At 31.2% G+C, this 25,878-nt stretch overlaps 2 protein-coding genes across 2 annotated transcripts in view; one reads left to right on the top strand and one right to left on the bottom strand.

Annotated features, from left to right (window-relative positions):
* The window catches only part of LOC109533417 (probable serine/threonine-protein kinase DDB_G0279405), a gene marked incomplete in the record, with an annotated part of 49,934 nt that extends 26,009 nt beyond the window's left edge, over positions 1–23,925 (top strand). The window contains 8 exon segments of the mRNA XM_048666149.1: positions 11,274–11,464; positions 13,964–14,017; positions 16,604–16,786; positions 17,006–17,153; positions 18,849–19,051; positions 19,140–19,355; positions 19,415–19,582; positions 19,633–23,925. Coding sequence (XP_048522106.1) covers positions 11,274–11,464; positions 13,964–14,017; positions 16,604–16,786; positions 17,006–17,153; positions 18,849–19,051; positions 19,140–19,355; positions 19,415–19,582; positions 19,633–20,223 — 1,754 coding nt within the window.
* Positions 23,926–23,981: 56 nt separating this feature from the next.
* On the bottom strand, positions 23,982–25,731 carry LOC109533418. The gene is made up of 2 exons (XM_019898733.2): positions 25,473–25,731; positions 23,982–24,262 (listed from the first exon to the last, which is right to left on the bottom strand). Exons 1-2 carry the CDS (start codon positions 25,644–25,646, stop codon positions 24,119–24,121), a joined length of 318 nt encoding a protein of 105 aa, XP_019754292.1. The 5' UTR covers positions 25,647–25,731; the 3' UTR covers positions 23,982–24,118.
* Positions 25,732–25,878: the final 147 nt, after the last annotated feature.

The following is a 25,878-nucleotide window of genomic DNA, read 5'->3' as shown; positions in this document are numbered from 1 at the left end:
TAATGAACTAACAAATTATGCAAGGTTTGTATGCATTTTAATAGTTTAGTTCAAATATTTGTTAAACGTATTGTCTAAACCCTTTGCTTGTTTAGTTTAAAACTCTTTTTCGTAATTTTTTTTCTCAATTTGGTCGAAGCTTTGCCTTTATTTATTAATTCTGATTTATTTTCCTGACTGCGAGTACTTGTTATGATAAACATATCTTTCCTGGGTTTCAGTCAAAGTGTGAAGTAAAAATTTTGACACATCGTTTATTTCATTACGTTTCGGCGAGACAACAGTGCCATCATCAGATTTAAAATTTTACACAAACTACCAATACCAATTTACAAATAAAACATGTTGTAGAAAATTTATAATTTACAAAGTGTTAAAACATTCATCAGTTTTTGAGCGAAAAAAATCTTCCTTTTCGGAGAGCAAAACATCGGAAAAACTTACCTCATGATTGGTAAAAATTAACGTCCTTTTAGGTCTTTGCCTTCTTGAAAGCTTGAGTTTGTCTGAATTATTTTCTACATTTGCGAGAGTGGTATGCATATATTGAGAGAAGCAGAAATAGTTTAAATTTTTCACTAGTGTACCGGTTGTTCCATACTTATGGCTTTATTAGGGTTTGGTAAATGTTGTTAAGGTTGTCGGTATCTGATCTGAAATTTACTGCTTTTGCATGTTTTTTTATTTGTATCATTTCTTTCAGATCAGATACTGACAAGCATATTCCCAAAGTTATATAAAAATTTGAATGGAAGGAGTGTCTTGTAAAACCACAAATCAAATGTGCCTTGACTTCTATAATAGCGGTTTTAATTTTTCAATTTGGTTTGAACACAAATCAATATATTTTTTGAAAACTGAACTTCAGTAACGATTATCTTCAAATAACTTATAACATGTTCAAAATGTTGCATGTTTACTTCCTGGCAATAAATTAGTTCCTTGAATCGTGAAATTAATTACTCATGTTTTGGAGTAATTATGGGAGTCAATTGGTGCACACCTACGTATAATATAAATTTTCTGATTGTTCCAATCTTTGGGTTGTATAATTGTATTGTACTTCTAATTTTAAAACAAATAAATTTCTGTCAGATCGAATTTCCATATAGTTTTGATAGATAAACACAACTTACTACTATACTGCGCAGATATATATGTCTTACATGAATATTTAAATCCTTCCAAGGCACGGAGAATCTCTATTAAGAAAATGATCTGTAAACATGCGAAAATGTAGTTTTGCAAGTACCTATAGCATGTTTTCTATTCGAGTTTACATAACAAACTTCCCTTTTTATTGTATTTTAATGGATATTGAATAGAGAATTAGATTTTTGTTTCACAATAACCTTTATAATTTAATGCGAGCGACTTAAATCGCTGTATAAATGATATAGTAAAAGGTCATGCAAACTGTCACAACATCGTTCCTCAATATTAAGTATAGTAATAATCATTTCCAGCGTTTTGAATAGATTTTCCAATGCATTACAATCAATTATTGCTGGGTTGTAAGATGTTCTCTAATCCCCTTTAATATTAATTGAAGCAAATTTATCTGGATTTCAATACTACACATCCAAAGCAGATAACACATTACTTTATAGTAACGTATAATAACAGTAAATATAATTAACAATAACCTTCAGTATCATTTTAAACATTAATTTAATATATTAAAAAGTAAATCAATTATTTTCCTCTGCAGGGGATGTTCGAACTGAAAAGAAATTAATAGGATTTCGATTCCAATCAGTTCAGATTTCATTTCTCCCGTACAATTCATTTTTTATCCACTTTCCGCTCGCCCTAAAATAAATTAAATTCAACACCTACTTCAAATTTCTTGCCGCAGAATTCTTTGTATAGCCATATTCCAATTTGGCATTAAGTCTTTTGCCAGTCTGGATTTAGACTGATATTAAAATAATGTTTTAGTAGTTAGCTGACTCCTTGAATTGCCTTTTTAGCTTAAGTAAAGAATGTTTAAGGTAAATTAATTAGAATATTCTATTCATGTTCATTTATCTGTAGTTTTCGTTTCGATTATAATTTTCATTCTGTTTGTTTCTAGCAACAAATTATTATAGCAGCAGTCAAAATAGGAAAGTAGTAATTTGTTGCACGATATGAAAGTTCGTCGAGTGTACTTAAAAGAACTCTGTTAATATTAATTAGCGGAGATTTACTGGACTAATAACAGCCATTACTCCAACTGAGGCTGAAGAAAAATGAGCATAAAGAGAAATTAGCTGGACTTGATTGACTACGATGACAGAAGATTTTTCTTTGTTTCATAATTATTTAATTTCCCAGATCCACTATGAGCAAATGCAATGTTACCACTGATTTTCTTTACTAGGGAGACAAATTCCAGCCAAATCCTCGGATTATAATTTTAAAAGGATATTTTTAGTACTTTTTTTTTCGAATAGCAAAGTTTCATCAATCAGTCGGGTTGTTTAATAGTTACCATTCTGTGGATCTCTTTGTTGATTTAATTAAAGTGCCCCAATAAACACAAAGCGTTCAATCAAAACAATAAGCCTCAGTCAAGCTTGAATCCCGACCAAATTGAGTTCAAATAAAAATGTAAAGTTCCTTTGATGAATCACTGGAGCAAAACAAGCCACCATCCAAATTCAATTAATATTTGCGTTGAAAATCTGACGATAAAGAGTTAATTAACTTTTATCGTGTCTCTGGATAAAGAATTAATTAACCCAGATTTACCGGCAAGTTCCAGTAATCTCCGTACATGTAATCTATTTCCGTTTATAATGATCGTATCCAATTACTTTTTATTTTTATACATAACCAGAGGTTTTATTGCTAGACTTTTTTTGCTGCATGGAACAATAGATGGAAATGGAAACTCATTGGAGTCAGGAAAATGTTTAATGTGTGGATTACAAGTAAAATACCTTCAAAAAAGCACAAAGCGCACAAGAGATTTTGCTAAGTTGCTTTAAAATTATAGATTTCAGATACGATTGAGTGCAGCAATACGTATTTTGCCTCCAAAATATTAAAATGTTAAGTACATTCAATTGATTCATCTGGTGAATTTTTGCTTCAATTCAGAATTTTAAAGCAAATATATTTTTTTTAAATTAGAATATGTTCGAGTAATCCTGTATCATTTAGATATTAAATTGAAAAACTTATGGTGTTGCCAACGCCAAGCCCAGGAATATATCGCAAAATTCAAATTTAATGTACATTTTAAATAAATATCAAATAAAATAAATATAGCTATAAATTATAATAATTTATAATTCTTAATTCTTCCAACTTCCAAATAACAATTTAGCAATATGTAGGCAATAGTACTTTGTATCACATCTGCAACTTTATATTGTACCCTCATATCTCAAATTTGAAACAGGCTGTATGTTTTTTACACTAAAATAAACACAAATGAAAGTTTGGATTTATTTATTCGGCCATAGTTTCTAAGGAAGACTGTATTGGATTTACAGAGTTTATTCTTATGACGGACTTGTATTGTATGCAATTTTTATTACAACTTCTGTACGTTATGATTTTCCATTACTGTACTTCAAGTGGCAAACACTACTTTGACTCGATCTCCATAAATAAGGTTTTTGTGTTTATGTCCAACGTTATTTTTATATAGTATTATGTTCCTTCCTGTTTTTCAGTCAAAGTGTGAAATAAAAATGTTTTTATCGTTTATTTCATAACGTTTCAGCGAGACAACAGCGCCATCATCAGATTTAAAATTCATACAAATCTTGTAGGCGGTTGCTGCGCAAGTTTTCGGACTGATTCATTATGCTCCATGTTATTTTTATACATATTTTCTGGTTCACTTAAAATGTATGCTTTATTGGATATTGAGAAAAAAGCAATTTAAAAACTAATTTTCCTCGCCCATACGATAATATTTTTCGCCTTCGCTCTCGCTGTGTAGTGGAAAAATGCGAAAACCCAGATCAAATTGAGTTAAAAAAAACCTTTAGGGCATTGGTAACAAGAAATTGATTTATTAAGCATAAATATCGCGACTTTACTGATGTTTGGCGATGGTTCGGTTTTAATAAACTATTCAGTTTTCTGAATTTACATACCTATAGTTAGTACTAACAAACTAAGTATAAAGAACTTTCGTGAAGGGTTGTTTTAATAAATTGAATCCTTGTATAGAAGATTAGCAAAGAAAATCTATTACTTTCAGAATAAATACAAAGTTGAATAGATTTCAGTTCGAATTTCTATACTTCGACAGTTTGAACTTTTGTACACTGTACAAGACAAGTTTCCATCGGTTGTTATAGAATTTTGCAAGTTCTCGAGAAATTGTATTGAAACTCCCACTGAAAACGTATAAAAGCTTGCAGATCGACATTAAGTTTTAAAGCCTATTATTGAAAAAATGCAAGGTTGAGGCGATTTCTTCGGCTTCGTCTGAGTCTACATTCATCAAATGGAGCCTTAAATTGTAATCATTTAACCAATAATTACAAATAAAATTATTTCGTTTGGTGAGAATGGAGTGTATATTTTTAAATGGTCATATGATGATGCATTAAGTGTACGATAAAATTTTTCAGCAAGATTAGCAAAACTTAATAAGATTAATAGTTAACATCATGGGAAATTTTGCTAATTTATTGGCCAGCTTGTTAGCGTGATTTAATCCCACTCAACTTTTTTCTGATCAACTATCTGATCCTAAAAAAAATATTTAAAATCAAGATCATCCACTGAATTTGGGAAAAATGGTATTTTTAACAAGATAAATTGAACGGATTATCCATTATTTCCGGAGTCCATTATTTGGTTCGCAAAAAATACAAATTATTACAGATAAAAACGTTGGGACAATTTTGATGTAGATAATGGGTCACCCTCTACTTCTCACTGAAATTTGAATTTTGTCCACTAAAGCAGAATTTAATATATTGATCCCAAACCGTTTAAAAAATGTGGAAAAAATAAATCCAAATTTTTGCCTTCAATGGATTTAAGCTATTATAAAAATCTATTTTTAGAATACGTATAAGAAACTTTTATTCTATTTCAATCACCAGAATGTTTTTCTATGTTTGAAAAAACAGTTCGATAAAATTACATATTTTTATGTAATGGTATATTACGAATCTAACTTTCATTTCTCTATCATTATGGCAGATCAGATAAACAACTTTAAAGCTCCATAGGAAATCTCTCACTATATTTTAATAGCAGAATCGTCAAAAAACTAAACATTTTTAATATGCAGGCAATTTTTCCATAATAATTTATGTACGATTTCATCTAGATGATCTAAATGCTAATCACCTAAAATAGCAGCTTTTGATATGTTGTTGCGTAACCAATAAACACCAGAAATATTCAAATTAATAGTATCAATTCCTTAAAGTAAATATTATTCTCTCCACTACATTTACGCAAAAAATCATTGGTTGTAAATTGTTTACGGAATTGCTGTCATCCGGAGCCCAATCTTGGATTTACTATGTCACCATTTCTACCATTTTCAAACTATTCTCTTCGCTATCCATTAGCAGAATTAATGTTTACACAAACCAGACAAGGGAATTAGCAAAATAATTCCTTTACCGTCCTCTGTTACGTGTCTTGCGTAACTCGATTAAAGACCCACCATTGAAACGACGCATTGATATAAATTATGCGTTTGAGACAAACTGCAAATTATGTTTCAATAAATTGGAATTAACAGAGTTTGCCATTATTTGAGCTGTCTGGATTATGAATTATTGTAATTGAATGGCGTTGAACTCTGAATGATAAACTAATTAACTCGCAGCATGTAGACAATGTTTTTCGGTCAAATATCAACTGTGACTAATATTGTGTTATTTTTTCCAGGGTTTCAGCACTTGACGTCGACCTAAAATCAAAAAAAAATGACACGGCCATACATGCACCTAAACCACACTATGCTGCACAGAACACGTTCAAACCCGATAGGGAAATATCGACAACGATCGATTCCCTTAGACAAAGTCGGATTGATCACCCCCGAGTACTACCAGATGTTCCCTTATTGGTCGCCGAAGTTACCAAACAGACTCAAAGCACAGTACGCACATCGCATCTTGGCGAACGTTCCCGATTGAAACCTGATGGTGAGGTGCCGGTTGCTGAAACGTCGCCAACCGATTATGTGTCCTCCCGTCCCCTTTTGAAAAAAACAAGTTCTGTGATAGAAAATTCTGTGCCTTCCCCGAATTGCTTAACGGACGACCTGACCAAAATGAAAGTGAAAGCAATTAATTCCAACAAGCTTTTTGTTCAATCTAAGTCCTTAGGTAAGCTGAATTCGTCATCAAATGTTGTAGATAAGTTCAATTTCGAAACCGTCTTGTTGAGTATTTCGCCTCAAAGTGTTCCTCTTTAAAAAAAGCAGAACTTTCTCACGTTTTTTATTATGGATTCGTAAAGAATGCTGTTATTTCAGAGTATTCACACGTATTGTCAGTTTATGGTCATGGGGAACAAACAATTGATGAGTTTTTGAACAGTTTGAACAACCAAATTCCTTTTTCTGGATATGCTATTTAAGAAACATTAGGTCAATTTCAAAACTTTGCTATATAAAAAGCCGATAAATTGATATTTACATTTGGACTCAAGTCTCCCAATAATGGTAGCAGAAGGAATCGTAAAAAGTTTTTATGAGAGAGCAAAAATAATTTCTAATCAATCTAATTTTAGCAATCGTAATTAAAAATCGTAATTTATACAATTCCTTGCCAATGTAATAAATTGTATTATTTATTACTATAATTTAAGAACACCAATCATAGATAAAAACAAATAATTTTATAGGTAAATTATTTGTCAACATGCATTTGATAATTAATCTCCACAAAATTCAATAGGATTCTTCAACAATTTTGCTCTAAAGAACATATTAGCAAATAAACATAAAATTGAGAAATTCTTAAGAAACATTTTTAAGAATGCGGAAATATTCAATGTAATTTAAAAATCGTAATTTATACAATTCCTTGCCAATGTAATAAATTGTATTATTTATTATTATTATAATTTAAGAACACCAATCATACATAAAAAACAAATAATTTTATAGGTAAATTATTTGTCAACATGCATTTGATAATTAATCTCCACAAAATTCAATAGGATTCTTCAACAATTTTGCTCTAAAGAACATATTAGCAAATAAACATAAAATTGAGAAATTCTTAAGAAACATTTTTAAGAATGCGGAAATATTCAATACCCACAATATGACGGTGGCTTTCAACCTGCACGGGAGATTTTACACAAAATCTTGCTCTTGAAAGCACCATTCACCGGCGATAATTATTTATTTCATTCTACAGGGTGTGCCCGAAAGTACCTGATGAAAACGTACTGCGATGTTTTTTGGATCAAAAGAAGTCGATCTCATCTAACTTTTACTGCGAAAAATATTTTGTTCCTCTGCTATTGAAGATTGATAAAAAAAAAATTCCGAAAAAATGGTCCGATGGATTTTAATGAATTTCTTCATCCGCTTTGGAAAGTGAAATTCTTGAGTTTCTTGGACGTCTTGGTATAAAAACTTCTTGAACTTTTTACGTTGTAGCTGGAACGCATTAATTTTTTGTCCTCATTGTAAAATCTTGTAGCATTCATAGTTTTTGCGTAAAAAATGTTTCAGTTCTGGTACCAACTAACAATTTTAGTCATTTACTAACTTTTTACATTAACAAAACTTCCAAACGCTTCCAAAAGAAGACCGGTTTAAGACTTTCTCCATGGCGGTCAGTTAAATATTATAAAACACTTGACAATTAATTTATTACAAAAGAACATTATCGCTTACTACAATGTTTGCAGTTAATGTCTAAAGTTGTTAAATAGCAAAAAAACGGAAATCATTCTTTGCGCAAAAGGAAGATTTTACAAAGAGCCCAAAAATGTGCAAAAAGTATTAGTGCTACAAGGTTTTACAAAAAGATGATTGTGTTGCCTTTTGTATTGCAATGTAATGAGTCAACTTTAAGAAACCCTCAAGAACCTGAGGGATTGGTTTAACTGTAGTTCTAAGTAACTGTGTATGTTCAACTGTTCAGAGCTGCAGTCAATAAGGTCATGATAGCTGTGATGATAGCAAACATCCGATAGGAGGTGCACTATAAGAAGAAGTCTTTTGTTCGTTTAATTTAAGCCGTTCATCGTTACCAATGCTAAAATCTCAAGTAGACAAAAGAAACGTAAACCTAAATTAAAATTTCATCAAAAATCTTAATCAGCCTTATTTATCTTTAATTTTTAAACACTGAGATTGAAAAAAATGACAATTTGTAAGAGAGCAAAAATTGATAGCTAATTTTTAAATATTTGTATTCACTTAGCTTTGCTCGTCATTTTATTAATTTATTCTTTAAAAAAAATCATTTTTTATTATGAACTAAGAGCACACTTGATCAATCCATAATAAATAAACGCAAAACTTTGCTGAGTTGGTTTTAAAAAAATTGCAGCAAAATACTCAACAAAAATGTGTATCAAATTTAATAATTTCATGTTTTCTAATATAAATTTGGTATTAAGTAGATCTTGGTTTTATGAGCAATTGCCTCCATGAATATTTCTTTTGTACTAAAGCTTACATATTTTGCAATGAATTACCAGGCTAAGAATTACAAATCAAATACCATTTACAATAGATGGACGATCATTAATTTAAATAAACTGTGTCGCTAACCGGTTCGCAGCAACTGATTTCCGAATAATGGGAAGTCTCGATGTTCCGATTAAGAACGGAAATAGCCTGTCCAATATAATTGATTTTCAAGTAATGGGAGAAACGTTCATTAATTCCGTCCTTTGAACATAAATATGATTTTATGCTATTCTGAAGTKCGCAGAAATTTTTCCGATCGAGTATGGTTGCAGATMTTTTCCAAKATCCCAAAATTTAGATACTAAAACATCAAGACTCTAAAATGTATTAGTTAATAGCCTTAATTTTCAGAACCATTATTTCAGCATGTTCCTAAGTTTATTTTCGCAAATCTTCAACGCTGTGCTAGCATATAGCTAAACAGACTTTAAATCTTTTTTGCAGTGCTTTCGAAACAATGTTTTCTATTTGATTTTATGGAAAATTTGCATATTGGTGGATGTTTAAGTAATTGCATGCTTCGTAAGGACAAACTTCAACTATCTATGAATAAAAATTGATACATACGGCAAACATTTTTTCGTGCATACACAGGGTTTTTCTATATTAATATTTTCATAATTAACAGTATCTACTAACATGTGACTCATTTTAGGAATAAATATGCATATTACTTCAGACTAGCAAACCTTTCTTTGATCAAACTTTCCATCAGCTTACCAACAGGATGTGAACGTTTCTAGTTTATTCTGTTTCAATACTGTGGATTTTATAAAAACTTTCTTGAATCGACAGAGAACCATAGTTTCTTTATACTCACCCTCACTTCTGCCCCAAGAATTTTCGTTCTCCCTCTAAATAAATTTCAGTAGTTAATAATTAGCCACTTGGAGTCTTTTAAAATGTTTATTGAAAAAAAACCTTCTTTAAACAATAGCAACAATAAAAAATCCCCAAGAAATTATATTTGCTATTACATATTCTTATTCATTTTACAGTAAAGCAAAAATCTTCCATACTTTGTTACTACAGTGTTTTGAAGGTTTTAAATACTTAACTAATTTTCCGTAACATTGTTAGAGCGCACAGCAAGTTTCGTAAAACTCATTGAAAACATTTTTCTGATTTTTTTCATTTGTTCAGGGGTAGAAGGTGAAACTAAAATGTAATCATATTTTATACCAGCCAGCAAACGCAGTGTTACTGCATTGTTTTTCTCGTTGGTAAAAGTGTTGTGAGTTGATTTATTTAATTAATTCAAATGATAATAATTATAAATGAACTAATGCGCGAAATGAAGCAATACATTATATTTCATTTTAAGCATTTGATAATATTTTTTAAACTTTTTCCAGGTTCATGCCGTGCAAAAAGTATTTTATTTTATTTCGCAACTGTTATAAAACGTTTAATATCTGATTAAGAATTCAGCAGACTTTCACGGATTACTTCTGTATTTCTTGAAACAAAAGTTTAGTTCAAGCGAATGCTAGTTCAAATTTCGCAAAGTATTTCTTAAACTGAGCAAATTTTGGGCGAAACAAAAAAACATACAGACGAACAACCTAATTGAAAAATACATGATAAGTAGTAAATAATGTATTCCAAAATTTGTTCTCCTTTGATTGAAAATTAAACACTTAAATCTGCGGTCGCAACGCAAAAAAAACTTCCAATTCCGGTGGATAAAACGGAATAATAACAGGTAATGCTGAATAATCCCAAGTAATTCCCGATAATTCCGGGAAATTCCGAACAAAATGTGCTCGCCCTCTAAGTTAAAACATGGCACATATAATAACTCATAAAAAAGTTGATTAAAAGCAAAGTTTCGCGGTTCTAAAATTGGCATTGGAACAACGGTTTTGGGATAAGACAAAATACAAATATATTTCTTTGAATTAATCAGATGGTCTTATTTTTACATGCATTTCCATTATTATATTTTATTGTTGTTCTTTGGATAAGCAAGACACTTATTTTTGTTCGCTGCTTCTGCTGAATTAATTTTTAGTGACCTGATCCGTTTGTTCACCAGTTCTTTTTCTGATTATAATTTTATGTTATAGGGTTAACTATAATTTGAGGAATTTTATCTGTATCGTATATCTTTTATATAATTGTATTACAACTTTGTTCTTGCCTTTAATATGTTGTGCTTGTGTTAGTTTGCCCTCCAACATTGTTTCTACGTATTTTATTTGGTTGTTTGAACTATTGACAAACAGATGCTTGATAATCTTGCAATTTAATAGAAACTGTAATTTTTTTTCATTTTTAGAATCGCAAAAAAATAACGAAAGGAGTCAATTAGCTCGGTCGATTCACAAAATTTAATTGGGATATTTTTCTTTTCACAATAGACAAAAACATTAAAAACGTTTTTGTGTAGTGTAGTGAAATAATGTACCTACAGGATTAGCACAACTCTCGAACTAACTTTAATACATTTCTGATAGATATAGAAAATAATATTTCATAGGGAATCAATGCAAAGCGAAAACGGAGAACAAAACCTAAAGGTTATTGAATAGCATCATAAAAAGTATTATAAAGATGATAATAACTAGGAGACAAAGAGCATGATTACTGTAAAATGAGCAAAAACTTGTTGGTTAAACCCAGTTGTATTTTACAGGAGGATCAGATTCCCTAGCAGGCCGACCAATTTTTCCCAACTGCCCTTATAGCCCTTATGGTAGCCCTACGCACTCGCCTCGGAGCAACAGAAAAAGACAACCTCCTAGGGAATCCAGGAGGGTGTCAATTGAAAAGCTTGGTCACTATTTACAGCTTAATCAGTATAAACTTCTAGATTCTATTGGACAGGTACGCCTTTAAATTAAATTATAATTTTTGATGTACATACAAACTTTTTTTTTAAGTATAAAAATATGCCCAATCTTAATAAGATATAGGATCTAGCGACGAGGATAAATTTATTTCAAATTTCCATTTGTCAAGGTATTTGAAGCAACTAAAGACACAAAAAATTGCATCGGAAACGGATCAACCTATATGGAGCTTTATGTACTGTGTTTTCTCTGCTATGAATTGTTTTGTATCTTATTTATTAAAATTTCAAAGTACCTCAATATTCCACACTTGAATAACTCTTATCTAAGTTCAACTGAATCATATAATATGATTTGCGTTTGAAGACACTGGTGGTGCACACAGTCGCACAAAATTCACTATAATATGAAATTCCGTACCCAACTTTGAAAACTTCCAACAAAATTGAAGTTTCCGTCGTTACGAACTTATTCGCCGCTTCATTTTATGATCAATTAGATCCAATATCAAATAAACTTTTAGTAAACTTGGAAGTGATATTAAACTCAGCAGTTGGCATATTCTAGTCTCCAAGTCCCATTTGGAGTAAAACTTCATCCTTTGCTGCGAATTTAAGTATCTGCCTAAGAAAATCGCCAATAGGAAAATCCATACTAATATTACGAACAGACAGTTCTAAGCTCGTATTTTTTACATTCAAATAAGATTATTTTCTTCAAAAGCCTGTGCGCTATTTACAATTTCTGCCTAAGTTTAATTACTGTTCTCTACAGTATTACACACCATTAATTTTATCTGTTAACTCCTTCTATTGACTGGAAAACAAAAATGCACAGCTCAAGACGCTTTACCAACTTCCATCTCAATATTCTCCTTAATTTATAGGAAACTTTTGAAATTACGACTCAACTAAGTCATTAAAATAACTGTTTTTGTTGACATGTTGAATTATTTACTTATAAGATAAGCAAGCATATCATGTTCTTAAATTATTTACTCTCGAAACGACATTGTTCTCTCCATTCCGACATTCCCTCCTTCATAAATTAGAAATAACAAAGTCCCACATATTATAGAGAGGGTGTTTCTTGCGTTCTACATTTAAAATTAATATAAAACACACACGAAGTATTTAAATGTTGATCGCAGTTTAAAGGGGGTTCCTTCTTTACACAGGACATGTTACTTTTGCCACCCATTTTTTTTATATGTAAATATCTCTTCCGAATTCCTTTTATTTTCACTTCTTCCAAATTCTAAAATGTTAATAAATTGAAGTAACATTTACACAAAAATCGTTCTAAAAATATATGTAATTTCATATATCTAGGTATAACGGAACTTGGCATAAATCGTTATCAGTTTTTCATATTTTTTAAATCGTCGTTTGTTTTTTTTCTGATTGGGTGAAATTTTGATTCTTAAGTACTAATATTGTATTGTTTAATTAAAAATTATTTTAAATAAACAATGTTCCTGGGTTTCCTCAGTTTCCCCAAAACTTGCGTTACAAGAACTGCCTAGACGAACAAACTGATGATGGTGGAAAAATACCTAACGTTTTTAAAAAAATTGACTAAATTCTGACATTGTTTATATTAAAAAAAAATTATTGCTTTTATCGTTTTAATTCTCGTTTTGTCTTATGTAACTATTCGCATATTCTTAATGGTTTTAATTTCGAAAAATACTGAGCAATTTTCGAAAATCAAAATTTCTACGTATTATGCAATAACTAAATATTGAAAATGTACATTTCAAATGTTTCATTAATATTTGCTTACATTTGCTTTAAAATTTATTGAACTTCTGATTGGTGAAATTAAAATACATACATATATATTTGCACCTTGACATTATTTCCTTTTTAGCTTCGATTATAGATTATAAGAAACTCGTCAAAAACTTGCCCAAGTCACTTCAAAATTTAACTCAAAATCAATATTCAGAAATTGGTTCTAATTACAGATTAGTCACAAATAGTAACAAGAACCAATTACAACTCTGTTTGGAATTGACGCTAAAAGGTAATTCAAAAACGACTTAAATCGACGTAAGAGCGATCGGATCAAAGATGACAAAGGAGCGTCGACGAGCAGAAGAACTTCAAATAAAGTTTGAAAACTCGATAAAACTCCGCAAATCACGTAGCTCTTAGATTCGAACAAGCATCTGTCTTTATTTGAAAAACGGTCACCTTTTCATGTTGCGTTACTTACCCAAGTATGGAAAAAGTTTAAAGCGGGGAATTTTTAATTTACCGATTCGGGTTTCAGTGGCAAAGCGAAATGAATATTTTATATTTTGCCTATTCACGGAAAATTTTGAACTTGTCTGAACTAGATTCTTAAACATCAAAACTTCTTGACAAAAAATAAATGTATTTATAATAAAACGATAAAATAATGCGCTTATCATGCTTTATTATTTAATGCATTTTATTTACAAACTGATTAGTAGCTTATAAAATTACTTTGATGTAAATATTACAAAAATGTATTTATCAATAACATAATTTATAATATTTTTTAGGGTTCCTATGGAGTGGTAAAGCTAGCTTACAACCAAGAAGACGATACCCATTACGTAAGTGGAATGTATATTCAAGTATTTATTTAATATATTTTATTGAGCGTTCAAGTTGAGGTTGTTTCCAAAGCGTATTTCAGCAGTTTTACAACTAAAAGCCAGTCAATTCCATAAAAACGTCGAAAACGATTATCAATTAACGATATTATCATTATCAAGAATCAATTGGAAAATGGAAACAGTTAGCCTTTTAAAAAACGCATTAATTTCTCATCTAGGTTCAAACAGTTTTTCGTTTTTTATCTGATTACGTAATTTCAATGCCAGTTTACTTCTGGTCGAAAAGAAACAAATGTTTTTCTCCAACATTTTTCACAAAATACAAATATAGTCAGTGATAAAATTATCCACAAATTTTTAACGTAGAAAAAAATGTATAATTTGCTCACAAGTATAGCTACGTTGCCCACAAATTGCCAATAATTTTCCTATCAAAGCGTCACGTAAACTAATCATATGCCGTCAAGTAAAATTTAATACTATGAAGATTTATAACATTCAAGGAGCACGCTAATAAAATTCCTGAGTTACTTATTTTAAGCTCGCCATCTATATTGGTTTTAAGCACGCTTTCATTAGTGGTTATCGGCTAATTGGAATCTTAAAAAAAGAGAATGAATTTTAACATTTCGAAAATTTTGTGAGGCTTGTTTTCGAGTTACATTACATTACATTCATGTGTTAATGAAAAGCTCTGTTTCGACACGTTTATGGCTGTAGTGTGGTATGGCAGTAAAAACAGTAAAAATGTGTTTAAAAATCTCAGTAACCGTACGCTAATGAGCTAAGCTTCCAGATCTATTTCATAGCAGTCGTGTAATTTGAGGATTTTTGTAACTTTTGTGGAAGAGCACTCTTTCCGAAATAAATCCGTCCTAGCGGAACTAATGAATTTTTAACGAGTTCCTCGGGATATAATTATTCCAGTAATTTATGGAAAATAATTTCCAGATGATATATTAGAAAATTGATACGTACAAGAATTTAACTTCTTAACTCATTTGCTCGAGAAAATGGTTAGTTGTAAATCTGCCTTACTTGAAAGTTTGTGTGAAAAGTAATGTGTTGTGCAATTTGATTATTACCGCTCATTTTTTATCACTTAAAAAAGCTTAATTTGCTGCATGTTAGATATATATATGGATATTCCTAATTAATTTAGTACCTACAAGTTTATTCAACATTTTAGTAATTTCATTTAAGTGGTTGCAGATTAATGTTCAGGAAATTCAAGTCAAGCCGGTAAAGATATTCAATAAAATTATAATGAACATTTTATTGATAAATATTCAATAGGTAAATTTGCCAAACAAAATTTATTTATCAACTTTTCTAGTTAAGTTTTGTTTTACGGACTATGAAACGCCTTAACGCATTTAACGTTTTAACTAAATGCGTATGAGTTTGAACGTTTCACTTTTTCGCAAAATATCCCAAAGTAACATTGTTTTGCCAAACAAGCAATATCTTTACAAAGCCTCTTTGCGGATTTGCGTACTGTTGAATCTTAATTTCAAAAATGTAATGTCGTCAATTTTTTCAGTATTTAAATGGAATTTTTTAATATCGCAGGCCAAAAAGAGCGGATGTTTCGCAATTAAAAATTGTGGATTATTTAATACTTAAAATTTGTTTTAAAATTTCGCCTTGAACTCCACTTAAAAATGTGTCCTATAATTTTGCGCTTCGACTTGATTAAATGAGAACCACCATTTCTATTGGAGAAAACAAACGTTATATGAAAACTCAATAAAATAGCTGTAAAAAATTCATCCAGATTACAGTCATAGGTTAATTAAATCTGCGTAGAATTTGCATTTAAATGGATAGTTTCTAATTTGATAACCTAGGAGGATAACCTAAGGCGCAAAAGTTTAATTTTTGGACACTTGGACTTTTTATTGTCATCCACAAAATACTGTTTTCTCCCAGCATTTAGATAAATTGTCCCTACTTTAGCCATACTTATGTTCCACTTCAAGAACGCACAAGGTAGTCCTTTTATTATTTTACAAACTTTGTAAAGACCATCAGCGAAAATATAATCGCAAAAACATACAAGTTTTTGTGTGGAATGGAAGAAATTATAAAAATAATCGTAGTGTACGTGAGTACTTAAAATAATGGCCTTTCTTAATAAAATACCATTGGATGAAAGATCCTTTACATGTTTTCTCATATCTTGGTAAATTGTCCCTTGAAATGTTAAACAAAGTTTCACTAACACTTTGACCTGATAATATTTAAACTTGAAAGCTTTTATGTTTCAAAGCCTCTGAATAAAACCGAACATTATTCTATAATGATTCTATGCACACTTGATATGATTTAACGCCGTATCTGTGTGATATCGATTCGTTATACTTGGCTGACCCACTAAAGATTATAAAACGTGCTCTCTTGAGAATAAGTTGAGGAAACGTTCTTTGAGCCATCCCATCTGTAGTCGGTGGCGACTGTAATTGCATTAAGCTTAAGATACTGGAATAAAACTGATTTATTTTATTAAAATACTTATAGTATAGTATCTACCGACTAATAAACTTGGATTCCACCCACCGTTAAAAGGGTCTTTAATTTTAGGCGATGAAGATATTGTCGAAGAAGAAGCTTTTCAAGAAAGCAGGAATGTTTGGAAGAATGCCACCGCCGAAAAAAGACAGCAAGCCGAATTCGTCGCCAGTCAATCATCCATTAGATAAAGTCTATAGGGAGATTGCTATTTTGAAAAAACTGGACCATCCTAATATAGTTAAATTAGTTGAGGTAAAAATCAATTCCATTTCAGATTAAAACTTCAAGGCGTTGTTCTTTTTCACACAATTCAGCTTGAGCCATTTGCTTGGAAATATTCAAATTCCTTGATAATTCATCATTTCAGTTAGTTGATTTGACAATCTCAGGTCGATGTTAATGTTAGAAATAGAATAAAAGGAACTAGCAAAACATAATTAGGAAAACAATACAAAAGGTTTATATCTTTAGGTGCTTGATGACCCTGATGAGGACCATTTATACTTAGCTTTCGAACTCTTAGATCGAGGACAAGTCCTGGAGGTTCCTACAGAACAACCTCTTGACGAGGAAAAGGCTTGGAACTACTTTAGAGACGTTGTTTTAGGAATCGAATACTGTAAGTGAAATTGCGGACTCAAAAGTTTGCAAATTATCCAATTGACAAAGAGTCACCAAGAGATTTAAATGTCCTCTATATAATATTTACACGCATTTATGTTTTTTTATAGTTTGTGTGCGTATAAAAACTGGATCATCAACAATGGTGAATTCTAAATTATTTTACAACCAAGCAAAAGTTTAATTTATTGCTATTTCGATTTTCATTTCTCTTAGAAAATGAGAGTGTTTATTCGTTATCATTCTTTTCCGCGCTTGTTAAATTTCAATTCAATTCCAATCCTTTCTATTTGTTTCACTTTCAACTGCCCGTTTTCTTCACTTTTTAGATAGTTGATTATTAGATAACAATCATTTGGTGCATACCCAATTTTCAACAGGTTTGCTGAATGGCTGTAATTAATTAATTTTTAATTGGAACTTTTATTTAATTCCTTCCTACTTCCTTTGTTTATTTTGCCAAAGTTATAACTATTAGAATTCCGTCAATCGCATCTAAACCCTTTTAACGAATTTATGAAACTGAATCTGTTTATTATTAAATCGCAATGCAGTTTATACTGCCATTAAATAATTTAGGCAGTATTTTCAATTATAGCGTGTGTTTAAAAGCAACCAGGTTCGCATATATTTGCGCAATAAATTCAATAATCAATTTTCCCGAAAGCTGTTTAAACGTTTTGTCGGTAAATTTTCTATCGTTTCTAAAAACCTGCCGGCATCTAATAGCAACTGAAATTGATTGAAATTGTTTTCCTAATTGTTAATGTTGCTGTAAAAATAATTATTGTTTTCATTAGCCCATTGATTTTAATCTTCTGTCTCGGATATTCAACGTTTAGCACACTGTTGTGTAGAAATTAAGCTAAATTGTGAACAAATCATCAATGAAATCGCAAAAAAATTATTGTAAATGATTACGAGTATATGCATGCTAACATACGCTTGATTAATTCATCATAAAATGCGAATTAAACCGAAATTTGCAGTAGAAACGTTAGTGTAGAGCGTTGAGCTTAGCGTAAAAATTTACAAAAAATGGAAATGGGGAAATGCTATATTCAATAAATGAATATTATTTTAAAACCTCTAATATTTTCTATCGTATAAAGGATTTATAAAAATGCGAAAATTTACTAGTTTGATATCTCTTCAAAAACAAACAGTTAGAATTGAAAGCTATCAATTTTATCTAAAGCAGCAAATTCCCGAAAAAAAATATTTAAATCCTCTCCAATTCGCATTTCGAACAGTCCCATTTGGCATGAAAAATAATTTATATTCGGTTCAGTCGTTTATACTTAAAAGGATTTTATTTTGGTCGAGTACTTTGGAGGGTAATTATTTTTTCCTGGATTGGAGTTAATATATTTAAATTAAATTATTATAAAAAGACAAAATTCAGTTCGAGAAATTGCATAGATCAGAGCTTGTAAAAGTACATAAATAATTAAGCAGGATATTATTGTTATGGTTGTAGGGTTTCAATGAACAATGATTAATTAAGCTGCAAAATTAGACACTAAATTAACAATTGATTACTGTATTTCTGTCGATCTATTAAAATATATGGTGATTTTTTGCAAATGCCGTCTACCTGCCTTTAGTTCGATCTCCGATTTACTTTCGGAATTCTACATTCCATTATAAATGGTGAAACTTTACATAAATTTAGCTAGTGATTAATTTCCAGTACACTTTCAAAGAATAATCCACCGAGATATCAAACCCGCCAATCTTCTCTTGAACGATGAAGACAGAGTGCAAATAACCGATTTCGGAGTTTGCAATGAGTTTCATGGAACGGATGCATTTTTATCCAGTACCGCTGGCACACCAGCGTTTACACCTCCGGAGGCTCTTGGTGAAGAGCGATCTTCTGGATTCAGCGGAAAGGTAGCTAATGAGCCGATTTCTCTTCTACCAACAGTTTTCCTGCTATAGACATTAAAAAAGTTCTTCTAACAGCAATTTTTGTTTTCAGTGTACAGATATTTGGGCAATGGGCATTACGTTATACGCTTTTGTATATGGACGCGTTCCGTTTCATGATGAAAACGTTATTGGCCTGTATTCAAAAATTCGGCACCAACCAGTAGAATTTCCAGAAAATCCAGCGCTGTCTGCCGAGTTGAAAAACTTGATTAGCAAAATGTTAGTGAAAGACCCATCCAAAAGAATAACAATAGCTGAAATTAAGGCAAGCCCAGAATCTTTTTCGATGCATTTTACTTACTTTACAAAATGTTTAACAAATAGGATGATCCATGGGTGACTAAGCAAGGTCGTCATCCTCTTCCTTCCGAAGAGGAAAATTGCCATCTCGTTGAAGTCACTGAAGAAGACGTTGCAAGAGTGATAACATCAATACCCAAGCTGGACACGCTGATCCTCATCAAGCACATGCTCAAAAAACATTCCTTCCAGGTAACTATTTTAGTTTGCACCAAATTGTTATTAATGCGCTTCAATTGCAGAATCCCTTCTTGTACCGAAGAGAAACCACGTTGGGATCTTCAGAAATTCGCAACACTTCACTAACAGGAGCGACGAAAAAACATCTGGGGCGTTCAGGACGTTCAAATTCGGCCCCTGATTCCTACGATTGGGCGCAAGGGCGACAGAAATCGGTTGAATCAAACCTAGAATCCGTTAAGGAGGTTTCTATAGATCCCAATGGAGAAGAGTTGAACTCTTCTTCCAAAATATTGCCCCGAGGCAGACCGCAAGCGAAGAAAACTGAAGCAGTTTCCAAAAAACACGGAGAATTGTCTCGCACTTCTACCCTATCGGTTGAATGCTATAAACTAACCGAATCAGATCATTTTTCAAAACTTGGAGCAAAACCAGATTCAACAACACACTCAACCATAGACCTGAACATTAAAGCACAAAATGTGAAAGAGGACATGTTTAAATCAGTTGTTCAGTCCACATCTCAAACGTTCAACGGGACTCAAAATGCCGATGATAAATTACAACACTGCGATGATCAAAGCAGTAGATCAGATAATAAAGTTGGAGAAACATCGAATTCGAAGAAATCACAAACATCACAGGGGCGGTGATATGATCTGTTTAGTTTTTTAGGTTTTTACTTAACGTCTCTGAGAGACTAGGAATCTCTTTAAATGGCTGTTATACTTATATTTTCTAGTTCAATTTAAGATTAATTAATAAGCGCATTTCAGAATTTTATTAGATTTCAGTTGAAAACGGTATATGTAAAAGCGAAGGATAATTGGCAAAGTGCAGCTTTATGAGTTGGTTTTAAAGTACCATCTCAGAATTTGTACGGAAAATGGTTTTAACACAACAATCAAAAGAATAGGGGGACTTTGCCAAATAAAACCGACAGCAAAGATGAACAAGAGAATTTAATGCAAGAGATAAACCTTTAGAATGGCCTACCAATTCGACATCTAGAATATATGTAAGATGTGCAGCTGCTAGTTCTGCGTCGCGTTTCATAGGCCGTGACTCATTTAAATAGTGCAATTTGAATCGCTTTTGCGTTAGAGCAGATTGGCCATCTTAAAGGTTTTCCAATTGGATTAGGTCGGTATGACCATTACGTACCCAATTTTATTTTACTTGTCTTAACAGCAACTTTTCCCAAGCATTACACAGCCTATTTAACCAACAATCAAATCGTTTTTAAATGATTACTCAGGCATAAATGCGTGGCACAGGTTTTTAGCTATGTTTTTATTATATAGCAACTACTGCAAATCTTCAATGGGAGTAACATTCTAATTCATTTGCCAGCTAAACTCAGCTATTGACTCCCAAACTGGTCTTGAAAATGATTGTTTGTGACACAGCCAAAAGCCTGTCTTGCACCAATAAAATTTTTGCTTCTGAAAAGTTTTCTGTACTTATAATAGTTACTGTTTCAGATCTCTGTATTATTGGGCCAATATTATAGATAGTATATTTTGTAACTTAATTTTGCCTATTTTTTTTACTTTGTGTTGCTGATTTTTTTCTACCAATTAAACAGTTTTTCATTTATTTTATTTTATTTTTTTTTCACTTAGTAATACACGGAGAAAATGAACAAAAGACTTAAAGGCACTTCTCTATTATGAGGATGTATTTCCTGTGAGCAAATCGAGGTGAACTAAAAATCAACCAAATCATAAATGTTTTTAGACGTTTTTAAACTTAGGAACACAGTCGGGACCACATAGTAAAGTAGACCCAGTAGGTGCAAACTAGGGGTGCAGCTCAGTAGGTAAAAGATTAATCATAAATATTAATCGAACATATTAAAAATGACGTATCTTGAAATAACACTTTAACAAAGCAATTGATATTAATTGAGTCCAAGTAAAACTTGCAGTTAGATTGGAAAAATAATAGAAGTTTGATTGTTTAACCAACACATAATTGGATTTTACTGATGTGAAAAACATTACACAAATCTTTAACATCTGTTAAATCATACTTGGACCTTAAATAAACTAGTAAATTTAAATTATATTTCTGTCAAACATCGCTTTGAAAAATAATATATTCTAATTCGCCCCACTCGTGCTTACCTAAGCTTGCGTATTTTGCATTTTCGATCAACAATCAAAAACAAATCTATTGCTACATCCACTCTGCGAGTAGAAAATTTCTTATTGCAAGTAGATAAAATGCTCAACCGAAGTCATACCCGCAAAGTGTTGTTATACTGAACCAGCATTTAGCTCTGAAATTACTTTGCTTTAAAAGGCTTTTAACGGCTAAGCTTCTGCGTTGCGAAACAAAAAAAAATACCGCCTTAGACGGGATTCGATTTTTTTGCTTGAAAAGTTCGTTGCAGTTGTCCGAAAATATACTTACCAATCATCAATCAAACTTATCAAGAAAATCTTGCGAGATTAACCAAGTGAAATCAAAAGTCGTTAATAAAAATAAAGTCTATTAGTGAAGAGCACCAAAAAACACGCATGCAAGTTGTTTCTTCCTAAACACGTATTTTATTTTCATTTGGGGATGACGAAAAAATGTACTTATAATCTAAGATCTTTCTGTTTACCATTCCAGTTTTTAGATTAACGGAAGACAAAACTAACGGTACTTAGACGGTAGATAGATAAGCTGACAGAGAAAACGGCCCTATTAACGACAATTTATTAAACAGACCTGAAATTTTCATTTTGGCTGGTTCTAGTTTTACAAAGCTTTCACTTCATGGACAACATTTTTAAAACAAAATTGGCACACGAATTAAATGACTCCGGAATTGCATGCAAAGGCCGATTAATATTGCAAAAAATTCTCATTTCTTTCAAAGTAAAGTTGAATGATATCTTATTCTATTATTTAATTTCACAAACTACTAGATATATCACGATAAAAGCTGACAATTTGAATCATTACTGCATGATGTTTATAAAAGTTTATAACCTTATACGCCTCTTGCTTTCAAACATCATCAAAAAATACAAGTAAATGTATATGAATAATATCTAACCCTTTGATATATAAAATAATAGTATTTTATTTTTATAGTGTACCTAGTTTCACATAGTGATTTCGTTTATTTGTTTTCATTATTTTTTTTAGATTTTACTGGTAAAAGCCCCGATGAAGAAACCATACCCGTAACCTTAAGAATTAATCGTCATAGCTCGATTAGAAGTAAGTACAGAAGTTTCTAATATTCACTAATTCATATAAAAAATCAAAATAATTAAGAGCTAATACAAATGGGATATGTTACATAAAATCACATATTGAAATCCAAATCGTAAACTAAAATCTATAATACCCAAAAAAATTAATTCATAAATTGCAATTAATCAAACATAAGATATATTTGATTTGATTTCAATAGCCGTTAAAATCAGCCCCTTAATACCTTTTTAATATGGCTGCTTTATTTGAAAACCGTTATCGGAATCAAGAAAATGTTTTTAGATAAGTGCAGTGTTTAGTTAGTAGGTATTTGTTCGAAGTACATTAACGATAAGGCCAGGTAAACCTCGACCAGAATTAGCTAAAAGTGCTTTTTCACTGGCGCCGTTTACACAAAACGCTTCATTGAATTAATGCCCTTAATTTTAGACTAGGTTTATTTGGTTTATATTCTCTTAGCTTCTATAAATTATCGACCATCCTATATCATAGAATAAAATGGCATTTAATGCACAACTTATATAAATTTTACTATTTATTGCACCTAAAAATATGTATACAGTGATTGTTTATTGCATAACGATTCAAGCAAGTTTTCATATTTATCTGTGATAAGCAAAAACGTAAAATTGTAATGCTAATGTATATTAGATAATATGTCGGCTTCCAGTTGAGCGTACTTATTATGTAATGTTAGCGAGAAGCACAAGAAAAATTAATCAAACAAGGAAATGCTAAGCACACTTATCATTGTTGGTACATTTCTTCTCTTAAACTCTGAAACTTTTTGAATTAATACTCAATTAAATAAAGATGTTTAGGTATTTATGGAGACTCCTGGAAGTAGAATCACTACTGATAAAAGGAGGCAAATTGCCCGTACTTTCAAATCCGGCACACGTTTATTAAACAAGAGAAGATACAAGAGCATTATCTGAATCGTGATAAATACAGACATTTTCTTTAAATGCAAATAGGATTAATAGCTCTGGATTATTACCAAGGCTTATTATTACTTCCAATGCTCAACGTTTAGTTACTGAGTCTTAATTAAACGAGTTTTATTAAATGTGAGAGCAAAAGGTAATTGACAAGTCTTCAATTTCTTCCATTGCATTGCAATAAAGAATAGTAAAGCATTTTTTTGGTTTAATTTAATGGTCCCATTAGGATGAAGAAAAAAACACATATTACATGAAGGCAAACACATTTTATTTGCAACAATTTTATTATTCCATTTATTTCCGATCATGAAGGAAAATGTATATAAAGTATCTTGCTACTGGACTACCAAATCTACACAAAAAATATACAAATACGACGGGATAGTACTTAATCCCATCCCTCATTAACTCTCAGGTGTCCTAATCTGGATTCGATTGAAACATTTTCGTAATATTCCTTTCGTTTCGTCATCGTTTTAACATAGTTCATTTGATTTTTGCCGAGAGCTCTTGCGTGTCCCGCTGATTGTTCCTAAACAATCACAAGCTTCAAACAAATGGAACACATAATTTGATCAATATTGAAATAGGCCGTCGTCCAAGTATTGATTTGTATTACGTTAATTTAAAATACTTTGAGTTATTATACTCTCGAGGTGTTGATTGTCATTCGCTTGGAGTATTCGTTACCCTAAGTGCTAATGGAACTTAATCGGTAATTACTTCAGATGTTTCAAAAAGAAAAGTTAATGACCACTGCGATGGGCTCGAGGCGGAAAAGCGCATTAAATTCATTTAAACATTGAATTATATTTGAAGTATGTTTTGTACTTGACCAATTGTTATGAAGCTTCAAAGGTTTTTATCTACTGATTTCTAGCTTAAAATGTTTCTGTTTTTTGAAGCACAACTAAAAGCTTTTTGACTTCTATTGTCTTAATTTATTAAAATACAATAAGTTAATGTCACTTAGAAAAGTACTGAACGTAATATTTGTACTTTGAAAGAACTAAAAAGTGATTGTTTTTTGGCGGTTTGACATATTTTACGTATATGGCTCATAATGTGTTTCGACATCTTGCTCCTCAAATGATAAAAGCATTATCTCAATCTAAGTAATATGAAGTTTTTTTTATTGCAATCGTGGTTTTACTTACTCACATTCATTCTCTATTTGAAGAAATGTTATTAAAATAAGAATGCGATGAGCTATTGGCGATATAAAGTTTTAAAGTTAGTCTGGCTGGCGGTTTGAAGGTAAATTAAATAGTTTTTGTTTGCTACGTGAAATGGTTAGAAGTAAGTTGAAACCCGCAGTTTTATTATACACGGAAGAATAAGTTAATATATTTTTAACAATTTTTACACAGTACCTACTCTAAAGCAACAAATTCGCTTCAAACTTTAACTATTAGTTAAACATGATATTCGTGTATAGATAGGTACTTAATATACTTATTGAGACGAAGTACTTTTTACGTTTTTCAATAAGTAGGAATTTAATCTTTAGTTTCAAGCAAGGTGTGCCGGGACTACATAAACATTTGTTGAATGATATTAATGAACCAATCAGTTTAAATTGCCTCAGATTGAACAGTGAACTCTTTACATTTATTTATGTAAACTGCATTTATTAATACTGCATTTATTAATACGATCATTGAAATTTGGATAAACAGCTAATTCATTTCTACAAGTTTTTAGATAGCTTCAATGGACTTAAAATGAATTTGAGCACTTACAGGAGTTATAAAGGCATGTCTCAAGTAGAACATATTCTTTTCTTCTGTGGCAAGGTTATCTTTTAATTGTGATAGATGCATAGATGTGACTTCTTTGTACAACCGATGCTTGCCTCTCCATATGTGACCAGGGGGCATATGCTTCCTTCTCCACAAAGCTGCAAAAAGCTTCATTTTCTCTTAATAATGATCGTTCTTTTAACAAATGATCTCACGAAAGGTGACACCTAACCCTAGAAAAACAGCAATGTGAGGTTAAAGTTGCGACCCTTAAAAATTATTGAACGTTGTCACATTTACGGCAACATTGCTTTTCGAACTTTCGAAAGTTACTATTTAAGACAAGGAAAAAATATCCGTAAAAGTGCTTTATTAAACCATTATTACAAATTTTTATTTGTATGTA

The sequence above is a fragment of the Dendroctonus ponderosae genome, unplaced genomic scaffold (assembly GCF_020466585.1).
Source record: "Dendroctonus ponderosae isolate FM_Combo_2020 unplaced genomic scaffold, Dpon_F_20191213v2 Dpon_F_20191213_4, whole genome shotgun sequence".
In the NCBI taxonomy this organism is placed as follows: Eukaryota; Metazoa; Arthropoda; class Insecta; order Coleoptera; family Curculionidae; genus Dendroctonus; species Dendroctonus ponderosae.
Note: the sequence above shows the minus strand (reverse complement) of the source record. Positions and strands in the feature narration are given on the sequence as shown.